The 14,346-nt window shown below is 63.2% G+C and overlaps 1 protein-coding gene across 5 annotated transcripts in view; it reads right to left on the minus strand.

The window, feature by feature from the left end:
* The window catches only part of RBM19 (RNA binding motif protein 19), a 148,874-nt gene that overhangs the window by 21,456 nt on the left and 113,072 nt on the right, over positions 1 to 14,346 (minus strand). For 2 of the 5 annotated variants that reach the window (XM_042909844.1, XM_042909840.1), the window contains exon 24: positions 3,746 to 3,858. In XM_042909844.1, coding sequence (XP_042765778.1) covers positions 3,746 to 3,858 — 113 coding nt within the window. Of the gene's footprint in view, positions 1 to 2,418; positions 3,136 to 3,745; positions 3,859 to 6,870; positions 6,926 to 14,346 lie in introns of those variants that run through there. The other 3 variants (XM_042909842.1, XM_042909843.1, XM_042909841.1) reach the window with 3 other exon arrangements.

Genomic DNA, 14,346 nt, shown 5'->3' on the forward strand with positions numbered 1-14,346 from the left:
TCCTGCTCTCACTCCCCTCTGGGAGACCCCCGTCTAACTCCCACCCTCCCCCCGCAGGAGGGCGCCGGGCCCCTCCTCACCCCTCCAGAGCTGTCTTTACGGCCCCTCCCCGCACCCCCGCCCCCCACCCCGAGCCAGGCCCCACATTCCAACACTGGGTCCTACCCTCCAGGGTTCCCCGGGGCCTCATGCCCTTGCTGACCCCCCACGGCTCCTGCACAACTCCTGCCCTCCCACCCCGGCTTCCCTCTGGGCCCCCTCCCTGCCTCTGGCAGCTCCCTGTCTCCTTGCCGTGCCTGTAGGGCGGGTCCACCGAGGGGGACTTCGGGCAGAGCCAGAGGCCAACGGGTGACAATGCCTCCACGTGGAGGGCCCCAGGGACTGGGAGGAATACCCTGGCTTCTCTCTCCTATGAGCCCCCAGAGCCTGAAGGCACCCACCCCCGACCAAACCCTGCTGGCAGGCTGTTGCCAGGGGAGCCTGGGAAACATGACCTGCGGGGCTCGGGCCCCGAGAGTCCCAGCAGGCGTGCGGTGGGTGTGTCGTGTGTAGACGCGGGGCACACAGGCAGGGCTCTAGCTCCTGACTCTGCAAACGGCCGTGTGCACAGGCCTTGAGGTCAGGATCCCCCTCTGACCCTGCGGCCCCCGGCCCCACATCACCTCCCCTCTCCGGGTGCCTGCTCCGGTCCAGCCTCCAGCACGGCCCTCTTCCTGGCTCCCCCTGACCATCCGGGGGTCAAAGACCCCCCTTGAGAAACGGGTGAGTCTGCACATACATCGGGAGGCTCGCCGGGGCCGCACCCCTTCCTCAGCGGCCACCTCCGTGGTTTATTCCTGGCATTTCTTTTCTGGGCCGAATGATGGCCCACTGTCACTTCTAAATCCTCCTCATAAGCTCCCCTGTGCCCCATGTTCCTGGTGACAACGGTGCCCGTCCGCCGGATGTCTGGGCCCCACAGTCAGGAGTCCCCGCAGTTCACCCGGCACACTCTGGATGGATGCGTTTCTCCCAGGTGCTCCCGGCGGCCCCGCCCCCGTGCCGGGCGGACTTGACCCAGCTTCGCTGGACGGTCACCTGGCCATGCTCCGCCTCCTTCCAGAATCGCAATAGACACGGCAGTTCCGATATAAGTTACACAGCGTTAGTAGCTCCTGACTGCTCAGGGCTGCAGTCACTTTCAGTGGGGAAGGGACAGGGCTCAGGCCGTTCCCTGCACTAACTGCTGCCACTGAAAGGGACAGGGACGTCCGCACGTGGGAGGGGTGGAGTGTGGCCACTCTCTGAGTGAGGAAGGGGAATTTAAACTAAGATCTCAAAGGGAAATAAGGAGAGACAGGAAAGATGCGGGGGAAGGGTGTCTGGGCAGGGGGAAGAGCAAGTGCAAAGGCCCTGGGGTGGGAGCATGCTGGAAAGGCCAGCACACAGGAAGTGAGGGACAAGAGGCAGGGCCTTCTCGCCGGGCGAGGAACGTGACTTCGTCCCAAGTGTGTGGCGGGCCCTGACGGGTTTTAAGCTATGATTTGCACGATCCGGTTCACGGATCCAGCTGGACCCCTCTGGCTGCCTGTGGGGAATGCAGTGCCCCTGGGGAAGGGGAAGGGCAAGGGGGGAGATGAGGGTGGCATCCGCCATGGATGTTCTGGAGAGCCAGGTGTGGCATGAAGGAGGGGTGATGGGGCCCCCCGCGATCTCCAGGGGAGCCGAATCGACTGTTCTCATTTGCTTATGTGGCGGCTCCCTGTCTAGACAGTGAGCCCCTGTGGGGGGGGGGGGTGGGGGCAGAGAGGCCAGGCAGGGCAGCGAGAGGGAAGGGGACCCAGCGTCCCAGGCTGGTGTGAATGCATAGCCTATGCTCGGCACGCAGCCCCAGGCTGCAGGACTTGGCCGGTCCTGCCCTGGGGACGTCCTGGTACCTTCATCCGAGTCAGTTAAGTCTGTGCCAGCGACGCCTCCCGTGTGCCAGGCCCAGGGGGTCCGGTGGCCTCCTATTTGGCGACACGGACTACCCCCCACCATCGGCCTGGCTCTGGCAGTGGGAGCACAAATCGTGTGTTCCGCCAGGAGGACCCACGTGCCGCTCAACGGGACAGGCAGTGGCGGGGGAACGGGGCGGGCCCGTCACCCCCGAGACCCATGGCACCTGGGGGGACTGGCCACCTGAGGGCCTGGCCGGGGTGAGGTTTAACACTGACCCTGCCGTACAGCCCCACCTACACACTGTGGCCGCACCTGCTCTCTGCGGGACACTCCGGCATAAAGGCTGGCGACCAAGCCACTCCGGGTTTGTGCCTTTTGCCTCCATGGTCTCCCAGGGCCGGGCACCTGCCCCACGGGCTGAGCCTCACAGAGCGACCAGCGCCGTGGAGCTTTGCGGGGGTTCCAGACGGCTCAGGCGACCGGATGGAGATGGGAACCTCCCGCCTCCGGAAACGCACAGACCCGGTTTTCTGCAAAGTTCGGAAGGTTCCTGGACACGCACCTGGAGCCCTGGCCAGAGGTCCCGAATTAAGAACAGAAGTGCTGATGGGCATTTTCTCTGGGCTTTACTTGGGTTGACACCAGGCTGGCACAATGTCACCTCCCTCGTACAGAGAGGGAAGCCGGGGGGTTAGAGGGGACCTCCCTGGTCTGCGGCCGGGGCTGGGGAGGGCGAGGCTGGGATTCAGACCCACAGCAGACCAGCTGTGGCTCTTTCCTCCCCACGGGGGAGGCCGTATTTCCAGGCTGGAGCAGGTGTGTGTGCACGGGCGCCCCAAGCCCGGGATAAGCCTTTCCACACCGCCTGCCGGGGCCGGGGCACGTCTCACGGGGTCCCCTGCCTGTGCGCGGAGGGCGTCCGCCATCAGAGACACGGCTTAGAAGCAACTGGTGAGGCTGGTGGCTGGGCTTCGTGAGCAGCTCAGAGGCTCCCCAGCCCCGTGCTCCGTCGCTGGCGGTCCCACGTGACCTTGGAGCAGGACGGAGGCCAAGTCCCCAGCCGGGAGCACTCCCGCGGAGGGCCGTGGGTGGGAACCCCCCGCTAACAGCCCCGCAGGGGAAGGCGACAACAGGAGTTTCCGGGCTGGTCTCACGTGCTCAGCCCCGCGCCCGGGGGTTCTTCGTGGATTAAGGCGGCAATTTTTCTCACTAAACCTGTACGAGGTGGGAACCCGTTTTCAAGGCAGAGGTTGGGACCAGGGAGGTTAGGTAACTGGGCCGGGGTCCCCAGCCTCTGCAGCCTGGAGCGGGGGCCTCGTGCCCAGACGGCCCGGCTGCAGGGAGCTGCCCTCACCCCCGGTGCCACACTCGTTCCCCTGCAGCCGTGCGCCCCGGAGCAACCCCGAGTCCCTCTGTGCCCCGACCCTCCAACCAGCAAGGTGGGGCCCTGTCTCCCCGTCTGGGAGCAGCGGACTGCCAGGCTTGGTGGGGGGCGGTTCGTTTTTGCTGCTCCCGGGTCCTGTGCTGGCACGAGAGGCTCCCTAACGCGGCCGCGCCTCGCCTGCCCGCGGCCCTTGGGTGCCGGGCATAGAGCGGGCACACAGTGGCCGCGGGAACCTATCACCCTGGAGGCCGGCTGGGGCCCAGGCTGCCCTGGCAGCGGCCTGAGGCCACTGTCCCCTCTGACCTTGGGCCGGGGGCAGGGTGGGGGCTCTCTTTCCCCGCCCACCCGCGCGGTGCTGCCCGCCCCCTCCCCAGCCCGTGTGGCAGGAGCACAGAAGCCGGAGCGGCTGTCCCCAGTCCCCAGGGCCCTGGAGCCACGTACCCTCTCGGTGCCAGCTCGCAGCTGAAGGGTTTGCTCCTCACTGTCATTTTCACTGTCTTCCAGCTGCTCCAGGATCTCGTCCAACATCACAGACCGCTTTTTCTTCGGGGGCTCTGTGGGAGCCCAGATGGCAAGAGAGGAGGAAAGAACAACCGAGAGGGTTGGGAGGTGGGAAGAGACAGCCGGCAGGAAGGGAGAGGGAAAGGGGTGAGCAAAATGGAGGGCGGGGAGGCGAGAGGGGAGAGAAGGCACGGAGAGGGAGGGGGCACGAGGGACGGGAAGCCAACGGGGAACAGAAAACACGGGAGGGAGAAACAGTGAGGGTTAGTCTCCCGCTTCACCACGGGGCTGCCCTCCCCCCAACCCCAGCCACTCCCCTGTTCTGCCCGCCACCCCCCTCCCTGTCTCCCACCCGCAGAGGAGAAGGGAGGGGAAGAGAAGGGAAGGGAGAAGAGAAGGCCCCCTCCCAGCAGCTACGAGGTTAGCGGGTCTCTGTCCGGCTTGCAGGGAGCAGGAAACCTTCGGAGAGGATGGGTCAAGTGAGGGCGGTCGCTGGGGAAACAAACAGGAGCCGCGCAGGCTTTCTTGGAGACTGCAGGCTCTTAATGGCATGGGAGGCGGCTGGCATCCAGCAGGTGCTCAATTAATGTCGGGTGAAATCATGCTCAAAGATGGCAGAGGAGGCGTGGAGGGAAGAACAGCGAGAGGCAGCTTTAGAGAGGAGGGGCGTTCTGACTTGGGCTTTGAAGGACACAGAGGAGGTTTCTGTGACGACAGGGGAAGGGGGTGCAGGTGCACAGCATGAACAACGGGACGGCGGGCTCAGCAATACCTATTCCCCCTGGGCCTCAGACGCTACTGAGCGCCCACTGGGTGCCTCAGCTCCACTCCTCTTAACAAGCCCACAGGCAGGTGTTATTATTGCCTCTTGCAGGTGAGGGGACAGAACCACAGGCAGGTAAGTCTCAGGTCCCTCAGACAAGGGGTGGAGGCAGGACTCGAACCCAAGCAACACCACAGCCACAGCCTTCCCACTTTTCACGGGAGTCTCCGGTGCTGGCCAGAGAATGCCAGGGAGACAGAGGGCGGCTTGGGGAAGGTGAGCTGATCCCCTTGGCCCTCCTGGGAGGGACGGGGTCGTGGGGAGGGGGAAGGCTGGGCTCAGGCCAGGCCTGCTGGCAGTCCCTCTTCTGGTCTAACCACTCGCTAACGGTCAGCCTCAGTCAAGGAAGGAGAATGTGGGCTCGTTCAGAGGCGGCTGCGGACGAGCCGTCCCGATCCCCCGGCCCTCAAACACCTCCTCCGTGAAGTCTTCTGCGGGGACAAACCCTTCGCCTCCGGGTCTGCAGAGCCCGGTCTCGCCCTTGGCCCAGACGTGAAGAGTCCTGGGCCTCTTGTAGAATGTTCTGGGCCAGTGACTTGGCGTCCCTGAGCCTATTTCTTCACCGTGTTCCTCCCCAGGTGACCGGGGGTACCGACCCCTTCTGGTCCTCTACGGCTACCTGCCTGATCCAAGCACTTTCACCCGAATCCCTGTTCCCGCCGCCCCACACCGCGGGGTCTGCCCTGCCCACAGCAGCCCGAGGGATCCTTCTAGAACAGGTGCTACCCCCGGGGGTCTCAGAGCTCCCACGGCTTTGCCCGGCAGGGAGTGGGAACTCTTGCATCCCCTGGGTGGCGTTACTCAAGCTGGGCCCTCCGGGAGACCCCTGCCCCCGCACGACCCAGGTCGCCTGTGTTCAAGCCCCAGCTCCCATGCCCCCTTCTCAGAGGACCCCCAGCCCTGCCGCGTGACCCTTCTCACCACTGATACCACGGCGCACGTTTCTTTGTCTGGGAACAGAGCTGTCCTGTGGGTTGCTATGTCCCCTGGCTCAGCACACAGCCTGGAACCCAGTGTGTGCTCATTGATGTTTGCCCAGTGAGGGGATGAGCACGTTGAGCGGGAAGGGGGGACCGAGCGAGGCTTGAGGAAGTGGTGGGAGGCTGCCTGCCCCCCACTCCCCCCGCCGCAGGAGCCCCCAGGCCTGGCAGCTGTATCCGTCATTGTTAGTCATGGAAAGGGAGAGGGGGCAGGACGGGCTGGGGGTAGGGGCGGCAGCCCCCGGGCTCAGACACACGCTTCTTCTCCCCGCTGCCTGCTTGACGCTCTCGGTTTCCTTATAATCGCCAGGCTCCGGAGGTGCACAATGGCCTCTGGAAATTGAATTTGTGGGCAGGTAATGGGAGCCGGAAAATAGAAGGGCAGGAAAATAGGGCCTGTGGGCCTGTCACTGACGCCCCCTGCTCGCTACTAACAGCGGGGGGTGTGAGCTCCCGGGATGGTGGTCCCCGCTCTCCCGGGCTCCCGAGGGGCGGCCGTGGCGGTGGAGCCACGGTCCTCCCCTTCGGGGATCGTTCTGGTCTTCGCCGCAGCCCGACACAGGCCAAGGGAGCAGGCTTCTGCCTACGCGTCCTATGGCTCAAGCTCTCAACCAGTTCTGCGCCCCACGTGCCGCCCCCCCCCCCCCCCCCCACCGTGTCGCCGCGTCTCTAGTCCGCAGGATGGCGGGAGCCTCTTCCGCCCTCCCTCCCCAGCCCAGGCTCCCAGGGGAGTCAGAACATGTCGCTCCTTTGTCTAACCCTCCGTGGTGCCACCCCACCTGGGGCAAAGCTGTCAGGACAGCCTCTAAGCCACCCGAGTGGTCCCTGTCGCCTCTGTGAACTTCCGGTCACACTCTCCCCCTCACTCGCACGGAGACAGCCACCGGGGGACCCCTTCCCGGTTCCTGGCACCCCCCCGTCGCCCCCCTCTCCCATGTCCGGACTCTGCACCTGCTGTCCCCTCTGCCTGGAGTCCTCTTCTCCCAGGGAGCCACCGGGGGGAGGAGGAACCTCACCTCTTGGGGGCTGGGGTCTCCCTGATGCTGTCTGAAGTCACAAGTCCCCCCCGTGCCCCTGCCCTACCTCCCTGTTCGCTTGCCACCATGGCATTCAGCCCTGTGTTTTACTGTTCAGCTCGCTCTCTGCCTCTCTCACAGGAATGCTGTCTCCGGGAGGCTGGGGTTTTGTCTGCACTGTCACTCTGTGCCCCCCAGTGCCTCCAACAGTGTGGGACACGCAGCAGACGCTCAGAGAGTACTTACTGAGTGCCTAAACGGACGGGTGGCAGGGACAGACGAGGGCGAAGAGGGCAGGCTGCTGAAGGACAAACCCAAGCAGGGTCGGGAACCGAAAGTGGCCTTGAACCACCTTCATTCACGTTTTGGTCCCCTGACGACACAGACCGGGGCAGTGCTGCCCTGGGCCGGGCGTGGGAGTGAACGGGACAGGCCCCGTCCAGTGTGTTCCTGGCCCACGGAGGGGAGATCGCGACGGAGCCAGACAGCTACAACCCAGGGCGGGATTAGTGCCGGGACGGGGAGGCCCTGCTCCAGTGTGGGCTATCAGGGCGGCTTCCTGGAGGAGGCGACAATGTAAGCATGGCCGGTGCTGACTCCCAGCTCCGGCCCTCTCCCGCCACCGTGCTAGTCTCACCCCCGGCTGGCGGCTGTGCTCACGGCTTCATGGCCTCTCCCACCCCCTGAGCCAGCGGGCCCCTCCCAAGCTCAGCCCGGCCTCCCGGACACCAGCCACACTCAGTCTGCTGGGGAGCAAACCAGTTCTTCCACGCCTTTGCCCAGAATGCCGGCCCTGCCCTCGGTCACCCTATGCCTTCCTCGGAGTCACCTGGCCCCAGAGACCCTCTCCTCCCCTGCGGCCACTTGACGAGCGTCTAAGAGCCAAGCATCCGTGATGCAGCGGTAACAGAATGAAAAGAACCCACGGCACCCTGCGCTGGCCTCTGATCCTATGTTTCCCCTCCCCGGCAGCGGGGCTCTCACCCCTCGGAGCCTCAGCTCCCCGTCCCGGGACAGGTGGCCGAATGACCACATGATAGGCTACTGCCACTCCTGCACCTCTCAGCACAGAGTGGCAGCTCGGAGGGCCTCTGCTGTCTGACCGGCCTCAGGCCTGCCCTGGCCCCAGCTGCGAGCTCCGGGAGCCGGTCTGCCTTGTCCCCAGTGCCCAGCACAGAGTAGGCGCTCTGTGATCACGTGCTGAACGTAAGAACGAATGAACGAACGAGCAAATGAACGATTGAGTCCCAGGGCACCGAGGTGGGTCGTCTCTGAAAAACCGCACTGATGTTGACGGGACAGCAATACAACATAACAGGGGCGGGTGGGGGCGAGATGGCATCTGGCCGAGGAAACCGAGGCCCAGAGGGCGGGGGACGCGGCCAGCAGAGGAGCGCACACAGGCGGGGTGCAGGACAAGTGGTGCCTCGGTGGAGTCTCGGGGGCCCTGCCTCGGGGTGGGGGGGCCCCGCCAAGGTCGCATGGGAGCCCGTGACACCGACACGGGGCCCGCGGTTACCACGTCCAGCTCTAGGATCACACGCACTGGCTTTGGCACGTCCCCCGTTGTGTGCCCTCGGGCAGGGCACGTACCCTGAGGTTCACGCCCTCGTGTACAGAATTGGGGGGGCAGGGCAGTTCCTTACCGCTCCCCGTCTCTCTAAAGCCACCTCTGCTGACCTGAAGGCTCCGAGGTAAGGAGCAGGTGCAGGCTCCCCCTTCCTGCGCAAGCCTCTCAGGGCACCCCTCCGTGCCCTCAACGCTTCCTTGCACGCTCAGGGACGCACGCGTGGACACCTCTCTCCCACCAACGACTAGCCTGTCTGTGCCACAGTCTCCCTACCTGTGACGGGGGGGCGCTACCAACATCGACCTCACGGGGTCGCGGGGAGGACTGACGGAGGGAAAAGAGCAGTGATCGGCACCTGGCTAGAACCCAGCCGATGGCGTGGAGACCGACATCTGTGCTACCGAAACTCACGTCACACGTGCTGATTTAACGTCTCGCTTTGCCATTAGGCCAGTGGGCGCCGACGGGGCGGGGACCGTCATCGGGCGGCCAGCACATGGTGGGCGATCCACGGAGAGCTGTTAGGCAAACGCACGGAATGACGTGGCAGGTACAGTATCCACTCCCCACCCCACGTTGGAAAACGGCCCAGGGGATCCGCCGACCCCAGCGGGGCGAGGGAGGGGTATACAAAGCGGGTTGGCGACTGGCTAACCCCACGGCCTTGGAGGTCACGTGACCGGAGGTCCCGGCTCTGCCGCCTAACGTCCCGGTGACCTCGGGTAAGTCACCTCAGCTCTCCGGGTCTCGGCTTCCTCGCCCGCCCACGGGGGATGAGAACGGAACCCGACTCGCGGGGCGGCTGTGCGCATTAGCGAGTCTGTGCGCGAAGCCCCGCACAGTGCTCGGGGGCCACGACTGCTCTCGTGGGCCCTGGTGCATCTGGCTCAGGTCAGCCCCCGAGCGCCCCCCCCGCCCCCCCTGAGAGGACGCGCGTTCCCACCGAACGACACCCAGCGACCCCCCGCCGGCCCTGCCTGCACGCGGAGCACCCTGCTTGCTGGGAACAGCTGCTGAAATCCCACTTCCCCGACATCAAAAGCCTCAGTGGGTTTTCACCAAACAAACATAATGCAGAACCGGAGAAAGGTGTAAAATAAATAAACAAAACAAGCTGTGCATTTTCTTTCAGCATTACAGCTGCACCCGAAGATAAACAAGAGAATGTCACCAAACATCAATACCCGAGAAATTAACTTGACAAAAAACTCAGCCGTCCCCCAACAACCCCCCAGTCCTGCCCCCCTCCCCGCCCCCCCCTCCTCCAACCACCATTTTGCATTTCTGGAGTTCCCATCTAATGATTTTATTTTTCAATTAATTCCTTGACAGAATGCCAGCCCGCGTCTCTCTCCCGTCCCTGGCTGGCGCTGTCGCCCTGCGTGGAAGGCACAGGCAGGCAGAGACAGAGAGGCGCGAGCGGTGGGCGGGGGGGGGGGGGGGGGGGGTTGCACTGCCGGGAGGACAAGAGAAAGCGCTTCGTGGGGTTTTGTTCCAGAGGCAGAGCGCTAAGGAAGGGCGAGCGGAGCGGGGCAGAAGGGAATTCTGAAAGGGACGGGAGAGGAGCAGGTGACGGCAGCCGGGGGAGGCTGGAGCCAGGCTGCCGGGATCCGAGCCCGCCGCCCCTGGCTGGGCCGCCTGGGGCAGGGAGCCTCACCTCTCTGTGCTGGGTCCCTGCACCGACTGAACAGTACCCTGCTCGGGCAGAGCCTAGGGGTCTTAGACGGGCCAATGTGCTGAAGTCTTTACGGCAGCACCTGGCACGGCGTGGGCGCCCAGGAGAGGTTGGCTGATCTTATGGCTCATCGGTGGACGCAGTTGCTGGGCATTAATGAAGGCAGGCAGGCCACTTCCCTCCACTTGAAAATGGGGGCAGCAATACCAGCCCCGGACAAATGCAGTGGCCACCGTGGGTGTCCCATCCTGGTGGCCACCCACAGCATTAGCGGGCGGCTCCGTGATATACACGTTAGTGGCTTTCCGGGGCCACGGGGGAATGTGCAACCCTGGCCTGGGACGGGCTGGGAGTGTTGGGGGGCATAAGCCTCCAGAGAAACCCTCCACCGGCGAGGTGTGTTAATGGGGACTTGGGGGACACGTGTCCCAGCTCCCTCGACTCCTGGGGGACAGCTCTGAGGTGTTCCACGCCGATCTGCCCACTGCTGGCTCACTGCGGCCCCTGGACGGGTTCCCTCCCTTCCTCCCAATCCCTCACCTCCTCCGTGATCTGCTCTGGACCTAAACCCACGTCTCCGGGTCGGCCTCTGGGGAACCCATGCCAGGACACCATGTCCACAGGTGACCAAATGGGAGGGAGCCTCAGGCCCCAGGCCCCCACAGAGCATCTGAAGTTGCGGACGTGATTCAAAGACTTAAACAGCTAGTGACGTGCGAAAAAGCGGGGGGCGGGGTGCGCTCCACGAGAATCTCCATTTCCAGTTTTTCTGGGAATTGGCTGACCTGTGTCCCCACCTAGAATACCGTGTGCCAGGCCTGGCGCTGCGGATCCAGCCGTGAAGACAACTCTCAAGGATACTCTGAACCATCAGCCACGGTGGCCGCGTCGGAGCTCCAGGGTGGGCAGAGCCCAGGCACCTGAGAGCGAGCGGTGGGCTGCGAGACCGAGGATCTCTGCACTCCTTGGGCCTCACATCGTCGGAGCTCTGCAGGGAAGGGCAGGACGGCTCCCAAGCACCTGCGGGCTCTGGGCGGCAGGCTGGGTGAGCGAGCGGTGGGAGAAATCCCACGAGCTGCGTATTATTGTCCCGTTTGTCAGATGGGCAAGCGATGGCTCTAGGGAAGTCACCCGACCATACTCTCCCCTCGCCCCATCACACCAGTGGTGCCTAGGGGCCCGTGGCTCAGTGGCCGCCCTGCAGTGGAGAGGCCGGCACAGCCCTCCTTAGGGAAGAGCTCGCAACAGGGAAGGCGAGAAACAGACGGGGCCCCCACAGTCCCCACCCACGTGCAGCAGCAGCCTGCGCGAGGCCAGTGGTTCTCGACCCAGCTGCCCGAGAGAATGATCTAGAATCTACTCAAGACGCGACCCCACCCCCAGAGGTTGTGATGTGAACAGCCTGGGAAGGGTGCTGGTTATCGAGACTGCTGGTCACGGCCCCTACGAATCACCTCGGTACTCGGGGCTCCGTGCAGCTTGGTGGGTGGCCCACGCCCTGTGCAGTTCTAGGCAGCTGGCCTGGCGGCTCCCCACGCACAAGGCCTGGATTATTGTGGATTTAGCCCGGGGTAGGGCTGGGGGGCCAGGCCAAGCCCGGGGGGAGGGGGGGGGGGCTTTCGGGCCCAGGCCTGCATGTGTTTGCATCAGTTACGGAGGCTGGGGAGGCCAGCGCAGGCTGGGGAGGCCCGGGAGTGGCCAGGCGAGGGTGACTCCTGCCACTGGAACAAAGGAAGAGAAAGGGGACTAGTTGGAGGTCATTGTCTGCCCCCGTCTCAGGTCTGGAGGGATCTTCCCATTTCCAGCAGTTTGATGGGCATTAGCCTCCTGTCCCTTCCTCTTGGCGCAGCCCTGGGCTGGGAGTAGAGACCGGGAGGGAGGAAGTGTTATCGTCTCCTCAGGGGGCCAGGGCAGAAGGGAGTCCGCACCTGGCACCTTAAGTGGCCAGGCAGGAATGGCGGGGGGACTATAGGGAGGGCCACGGACTGTGGCAACTCGGCCCAGCCGTCCATGGGCACGCAGACCCAGGGTGGTCACACCCGATCTTTCCAGAGGCCAGGATCTCGATCTTCAGGTCCAATCTTCGGATAGCAAAATAGTGGCAATTCATTGAAAAAAACAAAAACAAAGACACAAACCCCACCTGTCCATATTTTATGGACAGATCTGTGGTGGAGGTCCGGGGCTGGCTCACCTGTGTGGCCTCTGACTTACTGTCCCTCCCCTCTCGGTCTGCAGAACCCTGTCAGCTTTACTTGTGGCCGCACAGCCATAGCAAAAACCTCCCCGTCTGTCTGTTCGTCTTGGGTTTCTCTGGCCTGGGCCAACCTACAATTCAGAAACAAAATCGGCCACCCCCTGCCGCCAGCTACAACCCTGGAGGGCTGTCCACCCTCCTCCTGCCCCTACTTCCAGCACTCCGGTCCCCAGGTCCCTGAACCCCTGTCCAATCCGGGCCCGGCTCCTTCCCCTCCCAAGTCGCTCTGAAATTCTCCTTCTGTCAGTTTAATTCTGTGATCGATGAGGAAGAGCAGGAGAAATGGCCCGGCACAGCTGGTTTCCCCGTTAGCCCTAGCAGGGATTCCTGGCCTCGCTGGCGACGGCTGAGTGAAATGTTTGCGGAGCGCAGAGAACACAAGTCAATAACAATTTAGCTGGATTGGGAGCAAGTACCTTCCCCGCACGGACAGCCGCTCCCGGGGGAAAGGGAAGAGAGTGTGCACGATATTGCTGAAGCACTTGGAAATATTTCCAAAACACCGCGCAAAGAGGCTCGGGGCGTGGGGCAAGGAAGGAGGGAAGGGGCGGCGGAGGAGGAGGTGACCTACAGACGCCCGCTGCTCCGGGGCCCCTCCAGCCTCCCCAGCACCTCCGCGGGGAGAAGCTTTCGGCTTGCTGAACGTTGATCCCCCTCCCCGCCCCCCACTGTCATTTGCGCCCTTGCGGGCAGCCGCCCCTTCGAGCCACCTGACCAACCAGTTCCCGCTTCTCTAGATTCTCGGTGTGCGCCAGCTGGGATGGCTGGGGGCGTGTGTCCGAAGAGCTGGGGGCCCGGCTGATTTCGCCTTCTCTCCTGGTGCCACCCACCCTGCCATGGCTGGGAGCCGGAGCAAGAATAAGACACGCCACGTGCTTCCCAGAGGCGGAATTGGGAGCGGCGGCCTTCCCTCTGGGGCGACCGGGACGGGCCTTCGATGCCTCTGGAGGAAGGGCCGTGGAAGCGAAGCCTTGGGGAGGGAACGAGAGGCACCCGAATGGAGGAATGGAAAGGAGGCCAGGGGAGCTTACGGGAACCCTCGGTCTCCGGGGAGCTGGAAAGAGCCACACCGCAAAGGGATATTTTGAATAATAAATTCGGTGACTTCACATACTTGCTTGAACTTTCCCGACTGTGGTTTTTAAAGCCTGATGATTATGTTTTCACGGCCAAGATCAAGAAGGCCTATTTGCAAGGGCTGGCGTGGGGATAACGGGCTCTCCTGGTCCCCGGTCTTTTGAAAATGTGCCGTCCTGTGAATGATTAAGTTATGGAAGGGGGGTGGTGGTGAACTGTCGCAGGCTTTAAATATCATCTGTATGCTGATGACTTCCAAATTTATATCTCGGCCCAGACTTTGCCCCTGAGCTCCGAACTCATAGATCTATCTGCTTGACATCCCACGGGGAGTCCTAATAGGTGTCTCAAACCCCCTGTGCCCCCTCCCCACCCCCCACCTGCTTTTCCCGGCTTCCTGGGCCTCATCACCATGAGGCAACACCACCCTCTGAGTGCACGCTGGCCTTAATTTCCCTCATGCCTTCCAGAAGCAAATTAGGCTGGCTCTACCTTTATCACATAGGCTCAATTCACCTGCATCTCTCCATCCCTACGGTCTCTGTCCCCACCCAGGCCCCTGCCCCACTTGCCCCTACCTCCATTCTTGCCCTTCTATAATGCATGCCTCGTGTCACAGCACGGAAGAGGTCTGACGGTGTAAATCGGGCCGCAGCACTCCTCTCTTCTTAAACCTCTGAGAGACTTCCTGCTTTACGTTGAATGAAAAGCCAGGTTCCCTGCCAGGCCCACAAGGAGCCCTGCTGGCCCCTCTCCAGCTTTGTTTCCTAGCATTCTGCAACCTGGAACCGTCCTCTAGCCACAGTGGCCTACTATGACCATGCTCCTACCTCAGGGCCTTTGCACCTGTGGGGCCCCGTGCCTGGAATGTTTTTTCCTCGCATGTCCTTCGCATTTTCGGCTGACTGGCTTCCTTCTTCCCATCTCAAAAGCACTGACTCCTTGGAAACACTCTTTCCAACCACACTCTTTCCAACCTCCCGAGAAAAGAGGGGTCGTGGTGGAATTAGCCACCCGTGGCTTTTAGGTAAATTAAGGGCAGCCATGTCACAAGCCCCAAGGCCTATGAACTTCTTCTGCAAGCGGGGACACGGAAACAGTTCTGGTCTCTGTTGCAGCCACTCTGCTCCTCCTTTGCAGTGT

This window comes from Panthera leo, chromosome D3 (genome assembly GCF_018350215.1).
Source record: "Panthera leo isolate Ple1 chromosome D3, P.leo_Ple1_pat1.1, whole genome shotgun sequence".
In the NCBI taxonomy this organism is placed as follows: Eukaryota; Metazoa; Chordata; class Mammalia; order Carnivora; family Felidae; genus Panthera; species Panthera leo.